This window comes from Onychomys torridus, chromosome 3 (assembly GCF_903995425.1).
Source record: "Onychomys torridus chromosome 3, mOncTor1.1, whole genome shotgun sequence".
NCBI lineage: Eukaryota > Metazoa > Chordata > Mammalia > Rodentia > Cricetidae > Onychomys > Onychomys torridus.
Window position 1 is genome coordinate 121,136,900 of NC_050445.1, and position 15,714 is coordinate 121,152,613.

The window sequence follows — 15,714 nt, forward strand, 5'->3', positions numbered from 1 at the left end:
CTGGCTGTCCTGCTTTCATCCCAGCCACCCACTGCCCTCTGAATGTGATTCTGGTGACAAGGTAAACTTGCAAGCCTAGATTTTGAGATTTTCTCTGTGGCATCAAATCATTGAAGTAGAGGTTGTGTACATCTCATCTCACAACCTCAGTTCTGCACTGTCCTGTATTCTTCCTTAACTAGTCATTTATCATCCTTCAAATGTATGGTCACATTTTTAATCCACATATTACATATTGCCCATCACAGCCTTTCCTCAGCCAGAGTTCCCTCTCTTATTACTAAGCTTATGTTTTACCGAAATAACTTATCTGGGGATTCATTCTATATTAGTCTTTAAAAAACAAACAAAACACTTTGGACTATTCCTGAGCAAACAGGTTAAGGGAAGACTGTCTTTATCTCTCAATGCTGACACTCCTGATGAAGAGGGAGATACCCTTATATCATGTACACAGGGAGAAGGGAAACCATCAGGGTTGAAGTTGCTCTAGCATGGCAGACCCTGCCTTACAGATTCTACAACTTTAGAGCAATCTTTTGAAAATTTAAATCCATAAATGGGTTAAACAATTCATTAGCTCTGAGCCCTCCATAAATTCTTTCTGGAAATTCCTTCTTAAATATACACAGAGATTTGCCTACTGATTTCTTATACATCTCTCAGTGTAATCAAAAGTCCAGATTAGCTATCTTTCTATCTTCTGATTGTTTCAACCACTACCCTCCCATGTAGACACAGTGCTATGTAAGGAGTAAAATAAAATGTGTTTCAAGTTTGTGTTATAACAGTGGTTATTCAGGCTCATCTATACTTTCATCTCAACTGTCATCTTATTCAGAAATTAAATGTCTGATGAAGGAATGCTTAAATACATATGTGAACTTGATTTTAGTGACTACTTGGTTTATGCATATTAATGTCTGAACTGTTTGAACTATTGCTTTGTAAACTACTTCACAGTATTCATCCATACCTTTGTGAATACTCTGGTATGTTCCAATGGGCATATATTATTATTATTATTATTATTATTATTATTATTATTATTATTATTTTGGTCAGCTTAACCTTTTGGGATATATGTTTTCCAATAGTGCAGGGTCGATATAATTTAAGTATTGCAAACAGACTTGCATCAAACTCTGAAGTTCAAAAGTGAATATGACATTCTCATTAATCAAAAAGAGTATTTCTAACCTGTGTGATGTTTCTTGATAAGTAATTAACACATTGTACATTATTATGGGAAATACAAACTCTTTCTTTCCCATCTTAATTTGCCTGCTTGAAAAACAGACAAAAAAAGATAGATGAGTTTATGTTTAAGGTGTATGTGTTTCCCTCATGGCTAGTGAACTAATTTCCCTTTCATATTTGCAGAATATTGATACAATTATTCTCTCATCAGACATGAAACTTTAGTGCATAACCAGTTTGTGGAAATCACCTCATAATTTATTAGGTTGATAACAGCAATTAAGTCACAATTGCTTCTGAGAAATACAAATTGACTTTCTTTCTGAGTGGATAATTTAAGATTCTCAATCACAGATGCAGAGTGTAATGGATTTCTGGGATAAGAAGTTGTTTTTACAAGTATTACACTTAAATTTTCCAGCCACTGATAATCTAGTAAGGAATGATTCAATTGGTAATTACTCTATGGCATTTCTTCATTTCCCCCTCTTGCTGGTTATCTTCTAATTGCTTATGGATGTGATGAAGGAGAAACTTTTAGGTGGAAATATATCAGCATTCCTAAGGTTTTCACCTACTTGAAATGATAAACCTCAGGGTGTCTGAGCTGCTGCTCAGTTGGTAGACTGCTTGCCTATCATGAAGGAAACCTTGGATTACATCTCAGTATAGAATGGTATTGGCACGATGGCACATACCTATAATCCTAGCACTGGGAGGTAGAGGCTAGACAGTCAGAAGCACAAGGTCATTTTAAGCTCCATGATGAGCTTGAAGGTAGCTTGAAGTACATGAGATTATTAAACAAACAAATAATGTTTGAAAATTCATTCTTAGCTTGAAGACAAAAAGACAGTAGGCCTTGTCAGGCCATCATTGGCGGACACTAATTGACTCAAATCTTCAGGAGATGTGTCCAAATTGTCTTAAAATTTTGTTGTTACTGTGCCACTACTGCTGCACTGAGACCCACCTGTTCAGATAGAGTCCTCCTCTATGCTCATGTCCACACCCTGGCACAATGCCTCTGGGTTTCGTTCACAATGCATGGAATTTTAAAGTAGTTCATTTTCTAGGTGAGTCAGGATCAAACATTATGAAAATTTAAAGTAATCCATCTTTCTAGATAAATTATGAGAGTGGAAATTTACCTACAGGAGGACCTGACTCTCTCAGGTAGACTCCCCTCCCACTGTGAGCAGAATGACATCTGCCATCAGGACAGGCTACTTTTCATTAACTCTAAATCTGAAGGTCACTGAGCCAAGAAAGACACCAGAGCATACTGAAATGCACACATTTAACTGTTCATCTGCATCCGTCTGCACATATTGTGTTCATTTTCAAACCCTAAATCAGCTAATCAGCATAAAGTAATGAATTGCTTATGTGGGAACATTTCAGCAGACTGCATGAGATACTAAATTGAAGACAAAACATCCTATTCAGTGGTATTTCTTACATGAACTCTCTCTCTCTCTCTCTCTCTCTGTCTCTCTCTCTCTCTCTCTCTCTCTCTCTCTCTCTCTCTCTGTCTCTCTCTCTCTCTCTCTCTCTCTCACACACACACACACACACACACACACACACACACACACACACGTCGTGCCTCCCCCACAGGCATGCACACATGCATTCATGCATATGTGCTCACACACATGTAAAACATCCACACACAGAGATAGAATAAACAGATTTTAAGAATGGTGTGTTAGAAAACAAGTAGTTGAACGAGTAAGAAGGCTAATTTGAAACCCTGAAACCCTGATTATGAAGTTAATGTATAATGTAAAGTGACCCTAGTTATCTGAAGCATGAGAAGAAAGAGCTATTTCAAGCTGTTTGATCGCTGACGTTTATTGTTTACTGTATGCCATGTGTCAGCATAATCTTTTCAATGTGTTTAGTTGTATTTTGGGTATGGTTAATTTTCTTAACAACTTAGGAGTCCAGATATGATTATTCTTCTTCTTTTCATGTTAGGTGACCAAAGTGTTCACAATGTCAGCCACTTGAGTCCTGGTCTCCTTGCACAGCTCCAATAGAATGCCCTAGATGGGGCAACTTTTAAGCAACAGAAGTGTTTCTTTTCATAGTTCTGGTGGCTAAGATGTCTAAAATGAGACGCTGCCATGTTTTCATATGTGGTGAGAGCTGCCATCTGCTGACAAGACGGTCCCACATTACTACATCCTCTGGAGAGGGGAGCATTTCATTTCCACACAGCAGTAAGTGGGGAGGAAAAACAATATAGTCCATATGAAGCCTCTTTTATAGAGCCCGTGTCCCCTGTGAGGGGGCCAGAAGGTCCTAATCACTTCTTAAGTGGGCTGCTTCTTACCAGATTGGAAAGATCTGAAGTTTGGAATAGGCGTTTTTCAGACCACAGCACATCTAGTTCTTAACATCTGAAACTATTTGTATTCTAGCCCTAGATCACACTGATGTCTTCTGACAAAAGAAAACCTAAGGTGAGGGATGTGGGGAAACAAAAACACCTGCTTTAGTTTGTACCATGTATCTTTCTGGTAGCACCTGTGGTTTCTGAGCACTGCTTCCTTCATATGTTAGCTGAGGCTACCTCACTGTTTCTGGGTTCTCGTGAGCACTCCAGGGCAATCAACTGACATCATGGGTTCTTGTTTCCTTTCACAGAAATCAGGGACTTGGGTGCTGTTAGGACAGAGAATGACATGTACATTTCACACTGCCCTGGAGGTGGTGGGAGGTCACCCCTTCAGTAATGACTAGTGGCTGTAAGTGACAGTTGTGTCAAGAGGGTCAGAGATGGACATGGAACTTTGTTTTGTTCATAAGCAGGTGTTGACCAAGGGGTAGGAGTGGTTGGGCCCTCAGAGTTCGTAGAAAACTACAAAGGATAAAGAGCAAGACCTTGATGTCTGTCTGCTTACTGGGGTAGGTGGGGGAAGAAGTGAGGAAGTAATGGGAGTTTCAGAAGGTCTGGAGTCCCCCCTTGAGGGATGCACAGGGAGATTTACCTTGGGAACTGAGCAGTAATTGTGGTAAGAACACAGAGACCTGGGTATGAAACCAAGTTAAAAAAAAAAAAAAAAAAAAAAGTGGTCAATAGTGTGGAGAGTTGAAGGAGAAGAGGTCTGGTAACCACTTTCTCAGAAAAAATACCCAAACCCTTTCCTCTTTGTTAAGCTCACAAGAGTTGATCTGATTAAGTGCATTTGGACACTGGGTGATCAACCCACAGACTCAAAGTTAGGATTCTTTTCTGTTGCTGATTTTAATCGGTCTTTTTTTCATAATTTTGTACACTGCCTTTTGATCATATTCATCTGTTTCTCACACTCCTCTCAGACCCAAGACCCCTTCCTCACCTACCCAACTTTTATGTCCTCTCCTCTTTCTTTCTCCCAGCAAGTACAGTCGGTGTTGCTCATCGATTCCTGGGTGTGTAGACATTCAGTGAAACATGGCCAACCCTTCAGGGGCCACACCCTTAGAGGAAACCAGCTCTCCCTCTCCAGGCAGTTATCTATCTCCAGCTCCTTGGGTAGAGGCAATCTTTCCTGTTCACCACTATCTCCATGCTGTGATTTTTGTCTAACTTGAGTTACCATCAGTCTTGTTCATGGAATCACAGGATGCTTAAGTTGGTCTTGTTCTGCTAGGATTAATTGTAAAACCATCTTTATCCAAAGCTTGAGAATGTGCTCAAGATACCATGGTCATCCACTATATGGCCATGATTGCCTACAAAAAGTACAACTATTTTCCATCATATTTCATAGTCCAGGTAGTATGACCAGAGCTGAAAGCCTTCAGCCAGGTTATTCCTAACCTGACAAGGAACTGCTTTCCCAAATCACCTTTCCTTCTCTAAAGTGAAATTAATGTGGTCATTGGTGGATGCCTCCTTTTAAAAGAATTAAACATGGCTAAAAATACTTTTTAATTACCAAGTCATTATCTTTGTCATTTATTTCCAATTAAAAACTGAACTGTGTAATTACAAATAATATTTTAAGTAGGTAAGTGCCATAATTAGTTTGTTTTTAAGTATATGCCTTCAAAGAAAGAGTATGGTATCAATATGGCAATTTGCAATTTTATAAAATTAAGGCAAATCTAAAATGCTATTTAGAGTTTTTCTGCACCTTCAGAAAATAGATGATTTCTCATTATTTTTCATTCCAAATGTTATTCCAGTTAGGTCAAGGGAAACTTTTCCTGTAAAGATGGAAATTCACACTGAGGGAGCTTGGCACAGAATAACAAAAGATGGAGATGTATCATACTAATTATTACATACCACAGGGAAAATGTTTAAAACTGAGCAAATAACATGCTTTTGATTTGGACACCTCAGTTAATTTATTATATCAAGCTTGATTTATGCTTTTATCTCAGACTTCAGTCTTTAAAAGAACTATTTAAAGCATTCATGCCTGAATTAGGATGACCCTCATTATCAGTGGGGGACTTTCACTTTCAGTTTTCAATGTTATAAAACTTCCTTTTAAAATTGTTTTTGTCTTTCTGTAACTATTGTAATAAAACAGGGAGAAGATGCCCGAGGGTTATAAGTCATATACTTCAAAGGGGCTGACAGACTTTAGATACATTAATTTTGCTATGGCTTGTATTGGTGTCAGGAAATAACTCAATACACAATCAAATACTTTCTCAGATCTTGATCTCACTGCAGTCTCTATGACTGCCATGACCTAGGCAATCTTTGAAAAGGCCAGAGCAGCAGGAAACCTGCATCTAATATCTAAACCTCAGCTTAGGTCTTTCTGTTGCCATGCTCAAATAGTGAAATTTCACTGAAGCAAAGGCACCATGTATCTCTGAAGTACCTTCTTCAAATACCAAAGAACAGAAGGGCTTGAATTGTGTACTGGGGAGAAAGAAGGAAGATCCTTGAATCTCAAAGCCTGCCCAGCTCCTTACACACAAAGCAAGAAGAAGTTCTTCTGTGGGGGATTTTGGGGTTGGGATCTTTAAAATAATGACAATGGAATAACTGTGAGGGCGTGTTGACATTTATTCTTTTCTTCTGCTTGTTCCTCTTGGAATAGCTCTGCTGGGCAGCAGGTGGTGGAGGCCTGGTGTTTATGAGAGAGAACATCACAGTTCATTATCCCTTTCCTTGCAACCTCCAACTGTGGAGGCAGTAAAGTTTCAGGACACATTTATTTCACAGGGTATCAGGAACAAGAAAAGAATCCACAGGCTGGTCTGACCACTGCCATTTCCTTTTTCCTGTGCCTGAAAATTTTGATCTGGATAAGGTAATTATTAAATCTGTCCATTCTTCATGTTAGCAAAATGTGGTTTTCATTGTCTTTTTTTTTTTGGACATTTTGTAAATTCTATATATTTGAGGTGACTTAGCTGTTCTCTGCATGGCTCTAACAACTTTCAGTGTCAAGAAGCATAAACATGAGGTACAGAGTTTTCTTCCTAAGTATTTTTCACAAGGAGTCTTCTGACTACTAAGGTGACTGCTCATCACCATCCTCATGTATACAGAAAGACTTGTGAACATTTCCTCTTTTTAAAAATAACCCACTATGTCCATGTAGTACTGACCATATGAATGAGTGTGGGGCCATCTACTGGACTGTGGGCAGCCTACCAGTAGCCATGTCTATCTAAAAGAATTATTCTGCTTCCCCTAGCACCTATGGATTTCCAATTGCTCCTCACTAAATGTAAACAAAAAACAAACAAACAAAAAACCCTCAAAGCATCCCCATTAACATCACAAAGAAGATAGGTGTCCACTCTTCCTATTTCTACTTTGAGAGGTGCCTGAACTATTAGCCAGGGCACTAAGACAAGAAAAATGGAACAGGCTGCCTCCCTCTACCATCCAATTCTTGGATCCAATGCATGTGCCACCACACTGCTGAGAACTCTAACTTTTAAATGGAAGATACTAATTAAAAATTCTGTGCAAGTCTAATAAATCAGAATAAAAAAGCAATAAAGGAAGATATTAAACTAAGTTGGAGAATTTAAAAAAGATAAAATAAGAGATATGAGTAAGCCTGAAAATACTGGGAAGCACTAGCAAATCAAACAAGGAAAGGGACTAAAGGACCCACAGAATGCAGACATGTTTTATAAAGTACAATGAGAAATAGATATAATCTTCCCATGGGAGAATGTCTTTGCTTTAAATGGACAGACAGCAGCCTTGGACTGGCCCTGTCACTCTTTGGTGGTGGTGGAATTTTGCATATTGGCCTAGGAAGAAGGAAGGGGGACAGGATCCTGCAGAGAGGATTGGGGGGGGGGGATGCAAGGAAATGCTTTTTCCAGAAGGTAGGGGGCAGCCTCACAGAAGGATGGGAGCAGCAGGGGGCAGGGGTGGGGAGGCATTGTGTAGAGGGGGAGTTCACAGGGTTCCTAGCTCTCTGGGACAATTTGCTGATCATAAAGGATGGTGAAGTGTTTTAGGAAAGATAGCTTACTTAGATCCTCACTCCCTCTCTGCCTGCCTGCTTGCTTGTCTATCTGACTGCCTCCCTCCCTCCCTCCCTTCCTCTCTCCTTTCCTCCCTCCCTTCCTCCCTCCCTTCCTCCCTCCCTTCCTCCCTCCCTTCCTCCCTCCCTTCCTCTCTCCTTTCCTTCCTATATCATTTCCAAATAATGTGTTGTGTATCTATCCTCTTTCATTCTCTGGGAATTTATCACTCAGGACTCAGCTGAAGGTTTTTTTTTGTTGTTGTTTGTTTGTTTATTTATTTATTTTGAAGGTATAGAAAGATTCTTTTACTTAAGCTTTTAAGCCTCTAAACTCATTTAGTTCTGTTTTTATTTTTGTATTTTTGTTATTATTTTCCCCATGTTCTAGAGCCTGGGTAAGATTTATTCAGTTGTCTGAACTTAAATACATACTTACCTATCTCTGCCAGTATGTGAAGCCTGTACTTACCCAGAAAAAAAAGATGTATGCATGTGTACACACACACACACACACACACACACACACACACACACACACACAGAGAGAGACAGAGACAGAGGCAGAGACAGAGAGTATGTACCCTATACATACTTCTGAGCACATTCACACAAGGAGAGCATCTTCTGCTTGTATGTACACCTTCCCATTCTCACACAATACTTACACCATTCCTTGTTTACAAGTATCTATATATACAAGCAGTGCCTATCCTTCAGAGACACAAGCAGAACCCTATCCTGTGTGTACATACACACATGAACACACATACACACTCACACATGCACACACACATGCGTACACATACATTCAAAGTCACACACACACACACACACACACACACACACACACACACACACACACACACACACACTGTGCTTTATGCCTTTCTCCCCTGAATGGCTTCATCTCAGCCATTCTCATCTATACCTTGTATACAGATTAGAAGGTCGTAAATTTATTGTTTCTTTTCCAGGGAGATTTTTTTTTTCAAAGCTTTGCCCTCTGACCTATAAATAATGAATAGTTTCATTACTGAAGTAACGGATGGTGTAACTTTTACGCAGAGTTTGTCAGGCTCAGTGTTCTTTTGCACTGCTCTCATGACAGCCTTGAGCTGAGAGAGGTAGAGCACTCAATCAGCGGACAGTGCAAAGCCTTCCTCCATGTGTTACCCAATTGTTTTTGTTTGTTTGTTTGTTTTGTTTTTGTTGTTGTTTCGAGACAGGGTTTCTCTGTGTAGCTTTGGTGCCTGTCCTGGATCTCACTCTGTAGACCAGGCTGGCCTTGAACTCACAGAGAGTCCCCTGGCTCTGCCTCCAGAGTGCTGGGATTAAGGGCGTGCGCCGCCGCCACCGCCGCCACCGCCGCCACCGCCGCCACCGCCGCCACCGCCACCACCAGGCTCCCAGTTGTTTCTTTTAGATTCTCAGAAATTATTATGTGGATATATAAAAGAAATTTGTCTCATTTGGGATTCTATGTCTGTGTTTGGGTATGTGTGCATGAGTTTAGGTGCCCATGGAGGCCAGAGGTGTCAGATCCCCTGGAACTGGAGATACAGATGGCATTGAGAGCCCTTGATGTAGGAGCTGGGAACCAAAATCTCATCATCTGTAAGATCAGTATGCACTCTTAGCTGTTGTGCCATCTCTTCATCCCCTCTGTACATGGATGCTTTTTCTGTGCTCAAGTAGGTTTTAAAACTATTGCATTGAACAGGCTCTGATAATCCAGGACTCTTCAGAGCATTTCAGATAATTTGCTGTGAGCCAGGCAGTATTTCCAAAACACTTTTGGCCATATAACCTTATTTTTGCATTGGCAGATTGTGTCTCTAAGGCAAATGTTCCCTGGAAAATACTTTAGGAATCAGTGTTCAAATGGAGCATAGCACTGTCCTTGTGCTAAGGAAAAGCTATAGTTTTTTGAGAAGTTCAAGATTTACCTAGGCACATTTCCATAAATCTGATACTTCTTTAGGTTTTTAGTGAAAAGGAAAAGATAAAAATCTATCCTAGGCCAAGAATAAATACATTTTATGGTAATTGTATGTATGTTAATATGACTTTCTGTAGAGAAGGTCTTTGAAAATCCATCACTAATCTCTGTAAAGAAGGTGGCACAGGTCTGAAACTCTGTACACACCTACTGTTGAATTGGTTACAAATCCTGTCTTAGCTTTCAAGTCTTCTTCCTCAGCATGCTACATTGTGCTTTCCTTGAAGGCCATGAAGCTGGCTGATGTCACTATCTTATTTGAAAATACCTTCCCACAGATGATAGCATTCACCAAGAACACATTCTTCAGATGAGACTTACTGTTCTCAATCTGTAGATTACATTTAGGGGGAGGAAAAAAAAAAAACTTTCTCAAAAATATTTCAGAATTTGTCTCAGTATCTGGTTTATCTTCAGGAGAGGGCTGTCTTGTCCTGGCTTCAGATAGTGTCATGCAGAAAGCCCGCTAAGGCAGCGATTTCTCTCCTATTCACTTCTCTCTTCTGATCCCTTCAGAATAAGATCATCCTGGATCCCATGACGTTCAGTGAGGCCAGATTCCGGCCGTCGCTGGAGGAGAGACTGGAGAGCATCATCAGTGGAGCTGCCCTCATGGCAGACTCCTCCTGCACACGTGATGACCGCCGTGAAAGGATTGTGGCTGAGTGCAATGCGGTGCGGCAGGCACTCCAGGACCTGCTAAGCGAGTACATGAATAATGTAAGTGCTGGGCTCCATGCCCTTTCATTGCAGTGGATTGTGCTCTATGCTCTTGTGATGAAATCAGGCATAGCAAGAATGAGGACAGGTGTTCTGGACGAGAGTAAGGTTTCACCAAAGGACTGCTTTGGGGGAATCCTGTGCTCTGATTTTGTTTCCAAGTACTTGTTCAGGATGGAAGAATTGAGTGGAGTGTAAAATCTCTGAAACTCTGTTGTTTACTTGAGTAGTGTCGTCTTGGTCATTTCAATGGTTGCAATTTGATTTAAGTGGGATTTCAGTTGGTGAAGGTGGATGATTGATGGAAACAAAGAAGGCTGTGCCAACTGGTTCTTTACAAAGTACATTTTCAAGGCTAAGAATAGTAATAGATGCTAATCTTCAGCCATGAAAGGCATTAAATAAGCACAGCAAGTTTTAAAGTGTTCATGCTGGTCCAACAAAGTGGAAAAGTTCTAGCTGCCCCCAAAGGTGGAGAAATTTATTAGACCTATTCTACAGGAAGGGATTCGTATAAGTGAATTTTCAAATAAATGTGACTGGAGTCTCACTGTTGATGGCACAGACAACAACCATTCTCTCCACTTCTTATAAATTGCTACATGTGTGGTGTGTGTATGTGTGCAAGGTGATTGAATCTGTATTCTTTGCTTTGAAAGGCACTAAATTATAGTTGTGTTCATTTACTGTAATGCTTTAGATAAGTGCCCAGAGTTTGTATGTGTGAGTTATCAGTGTTTGCCCCTGTACAGGATTCCTGTGTTTGAGAGGATCAAGGACAAGTTGGAAAAAGCTGTCAATCAAGTCAGGGCTTGTTATGTACTATGTTGTCAGAATGGCCTTTATGGTACTGAGGTATGCTAACAGTGATGCTAAGAAATCTCCTAGCATCTTTGCACTATGATGCGATACTCCCAGGCAATGCTGAGACACAGTACCACCCCCACCCCCAAGTACCCAATGACTCTCATCATTTAAGTAAACTCAGCAGCTTAGTAAATCAGCAATATAAACTTCAAGCACGGAGCCAGCATTGACAGAAACAGCCTTTTTCTGTCATTTGAAAAGCAAAAGGAAGTACAGTGGGAACAGCCCATAAACTAAACTGCCAGATTTGTTTCCTGGGCCAATGATAGGACTCAGCAGTTAAAGGCGCTTGCAGCCAAGCTGAAAGACCTGAATTGGATCTCCAGGATCCAAATGGTGGAAGTAGAGAACTATTTCTGAAAGCTGTCGTCTGACCTCCACATGTGTCTCTGCTCTGCCCCAAATATATAAAGAAATATAATTTAAAAAAATCACTTTTCTTTCCATGAACATTCAGATTATTTGAATTTTGGAAGACTTGTCTATTTTCAGTAAAGATTAAAATGTGGATATCTGCTATGGTACCTAAGCATTTGTGAGGACTTCTCTATAGGAGCCTTAGTGACCAGTACATGCTGTAATTTGGCTACATGGGTATTCTGTAGGGCACAGCTAGAGATATTGGAGGCCTAGGGCTCTGCTACACTGAGCAAATCTTTTGTATAGCAGATTTGTGGAAAAGGGATGCTCACAGGATCTGGAATTCTACCTGCTATTGTTTTTAACAGAACAGCATGGAGCTAATGACATGTCTGCTGAATTCAGTTTTATATTACAGAACACTAGGATTCCCATCAATGAACAATTATTACCAAAGAAGGTAGTGGGAGTTACAAAAACAGTGATGGTTATAGTCTTAATATAAATAAATCAGAATAAAGTATATTCTCATGAATAGAAGCTGTGGGCTATGGTAAAAGAACAGGCAATCAAAATGTGATATGTGATTTTCATTTGTTGTGTAGGACACTATCAAGTTAGGTGAGTTATTATTGGTGTGTGTGTGTGTGTGTGTGTGTGTGTGTGTGTGTGTGTGTGTGTGTTTTCAGTGTCAGCTCCGATGGAACAGCAGAGTTCAGTGCATTTTGTACTTTATTGAACTCTAGTCACTTGTAGTTTGCTCAGAATCTGGTGATACAGAAATGGCTTGTACTTTCATTAAAATCCTGGTTTCTCATATAGTTGAAGAATACATAGAAGGCCATCATGTTCAAATTTCCAAGTATACAAATCTTATTCACATCAAAGACTGAAACAAAGCATATCCCATTTGAGTTCACATTGAAACTGGGTGCTGTTCTGTTGAACATCACACTAGTGACTTCAGGGTAGAGCTTGATGCAGCCAAAATGCCATTATGGTTCCTATGAAGTGCCTTTATTACTACTTCTACAAAATCAATATGCTGATTTTGATATGGCATATATAAACTTAAAGAGAAGGGTTATATCATGGCTTATGTTAAAAGTCTGTGGCAGTAAACACTGACTCAGCCCATTATTCCCAGCCAGCTATACATTATTTTTCTGTTCTGTAATCTGTGGGAGTAAATACATCAATTATCACATGCATATTTTGTGTAAATGTGTTAATGACATTAAGATGGAGAGGTCATGAACCCGAATAATTAGAGATTGAAGTCTTGGGAAAACAGTCATTTCTGAATTCCAAAAATATCCTGGTTAGTCCCAGATGAAAATTCAACTTCTCATACCCCATTGACATGAAAAGCAATCCTAAGACACTGTACTTCCCAAGTGTGTGGAATATGGATGCAGATAGCAGAGGGCTGTTGGGCACTAACTGATAGAAGGAAAGTGGTCTTCTTGGGGCATGGTTTGAGATTTGCCCACTTGGAGATCATTGTTTGCTAGAGATTTTCACAGATGTATGTGATTTGGTGAATTTGCACATGTATGATTTGAAAATGCAGCAAAAAATGTGCAATTTAAAAGAAGCTGATAAGAGAAAACCCAGTGTGCAATGACACCAGAGACAAAAACTGGGATCTTAGAGCAGCTAGCATTGGGAAAGGAATTCAGAATGGTCCTAGGAAAGTCTTTGGTTAGCAAGGCCTTACGTTGTTCTATTTAGCTTCAGACATATCCTTAAGGGTAACTGCTCCTTAACACTGTTCACCTTTTGACAGATTGTCATTGTAATTTACATGTGGGGTCTAATTGGTAGAAGCTCTTTTTCAAAAAGATGTGAGGCCTGAACATGTAAATTGGGATTGGTGCTGTCCATATAAAATGTTCCCAATTATAAGGAACCAATAATTTTCCAATGGAAGCTCTTTTGTACATCTTAGTTTGGGAGCATTAACTTTCTTCATTAAAAATATTAAAAGTAATTTCAAATATCTATTAAAGTTGGCTTATCTGGAAAGGAAAAAGAGGGAGCTTCATGATAAAATGTGAGGGGACATGGTATTCTACAGATAAGAATTTTATAATGGATTGAAACTTATATTCATTCAACAAATGTACAAATGACTCTTTTGTGACCGACATTATATTAGGAATGCTGGAGTGAACAGAGCCAAGCCCGCCCTCGGCTTCCACAGGGCTTGTGCTCCAGGGAAAGATGGTGGACATCACATGCATGAGTGCTTTGAGCAAGAGCTATTTCATATAGTGATAAGCCAAAACTCAAAACAGAAAGCCCCAAGAAAGAGGAAAGAGAAAGAGCTATGAGTATGGAGGATGACAGATCAAAGATCTTCCAGAGGTGTGGGGACAGAGAACATATGAGGGTGAAGAAGCAAAATTCTAAGGGCTTTGGTATCTGGTATACCTGGACATCTGTGAGGCGATGAAGCTCTTATCTGAGCCATGTGCATCATTACACAGGATACGTCTGTCATGCTAATGGGAGTAGAGGACATCTGAGAATAGACAGTGCCTTGATTCAGGCATCAAAAAAGTCAAGACAACCTGGGTTCTGAACGAATCCATGTTAGCCTGGTCTCCTTAGACAGTCGACAATAAAGTAAAGTGCCCACATTCTGACTGTGAATGTAATAAAAATTTCCATATAGCATAGTTACTGAGAAGAATATGTCTGCTGTATAAATGTAAAATAGACATTGGACATCATGAACTACATTTACAGACATGTCAGAAATCCTCATTTGATTTCAATTGCACAAAAAATTTTGATTTACTCCAATGTAGTAGCAATTTGTAAATAGCTCACTTGGCAGTGCCTGCATACTTTGCTAGACAAATTGTATTTGAATGGGTAGTTAAGTAGAAAAATTGTGTTTCAAAATTCTGTCACCAAAATGCCTAAGTTTGCTTCTGTTTCTTATAGAAGACTGAAAAAAAATAGATTATGCATCCTAAGTACTAAACTATAATTCCAAACCATAAGAAAACTTTAATCCTTATTCTAGGTACTAAAACGGTGAATGTGCAACACTGAGAGACAGTGAGCTGTTTTCTTCTTCACACACAATTCACTGATGGGCCTGGGGGAGAATACGGAATGTGATTGCCTGGACCATGTGTGCTGTGCAACCTGGTTCAATTCTACAACCATACACTCTCTGTAGAGCTCTGAATACTTTACTGTTTATGTGTATGTATATGTACACGTATGTGTGTATCTGCACATGAGTGCAGATGTCCCGACAGGCCAAAAGAAAGTTGAGATTACAGGTGTCAGTGAGCCACCCACAGTGAATGCTGAAAAGTGAACTGGGATCTGCAAGAGCAGCAAGCACTGTGAACCACCAAGCCATCTTTGCAGCCCCCCCTCACTCCCTTTCTCTCTCTCTCTCTCTCTCTCTCTCTCTCTCTCTCTCTCTCTCTCTATCTATATATATATATATATATATATATATATACTTTTTAATTAATGAAATGTTTTCTTTACCTAAGTGTGGGGCTAGGGAGATTACTCAGTGGGTGATGTGCTTGCCATACAAGCATTGGGACCTGAATGCTATGCTTGGTGCCCACATACAAGCCAGGTTTGCCAACACGTGCCTATTACTCTTCCACAGTCAGGGACGAAAACAGCTGGATCCTGAGGGATCACTACCATTTAATTTATCCAAACTAGAGGGAGACATCCATCCCACACTCAACCACTGACCTCCACATGTGCCTGTCAAAACACAGTAGTACAGACACACACACACACACACACACACACACACACACACACACATACACACACACACACAATTAGAGAGGAGAATCTTCACAGTGAAGTGGAAATCCCTTTGGGAAGAGGGCCTTGACAGTCTCTGCTCTGTCAACTGTAGCAGGGTACTTTTTATTTGTATTTTAAAAAAATTACATGTGAAATATGAACATGGTTTTTTCAACTCCTTTGAATCTTCTCAGTGGGTCCCTGCCCTTAATTTGCAAACTGCTACTGAAAGTTGGGTACTTAAAGAGCAGAGTTAAACACTGAAATGAGACGATACATATATATTTTAAGTGCCTGAGATGTCATTGTCCCAAC

General features: G+C 39.9%; 1 protein-coding gene across 2 annotated transcripts in view; it reads left to right on the forward strand.

Moving 5' to 3' along the window:
* Ctnna2 (catenin alpha 2) overlaps positions 1–15,714 on the forward strand; it is a 1,122,097-nt gene that overhangs the window by 356,490 nt on the left and 749,893 nt on the right. For both annotated transcript variants that reach the window (XM_036182154.1, XM_036182155.1), the window contains exon 7: positions 10,168–10,371. In XM_036182154.1, coding sequence (XP_036038047.1) covers positions 10,168–10,371 — 204 coding nt within the window. The remainder of the gene's footprint in view (positions 1–10,167; positions 10,372–15,714) is intronic.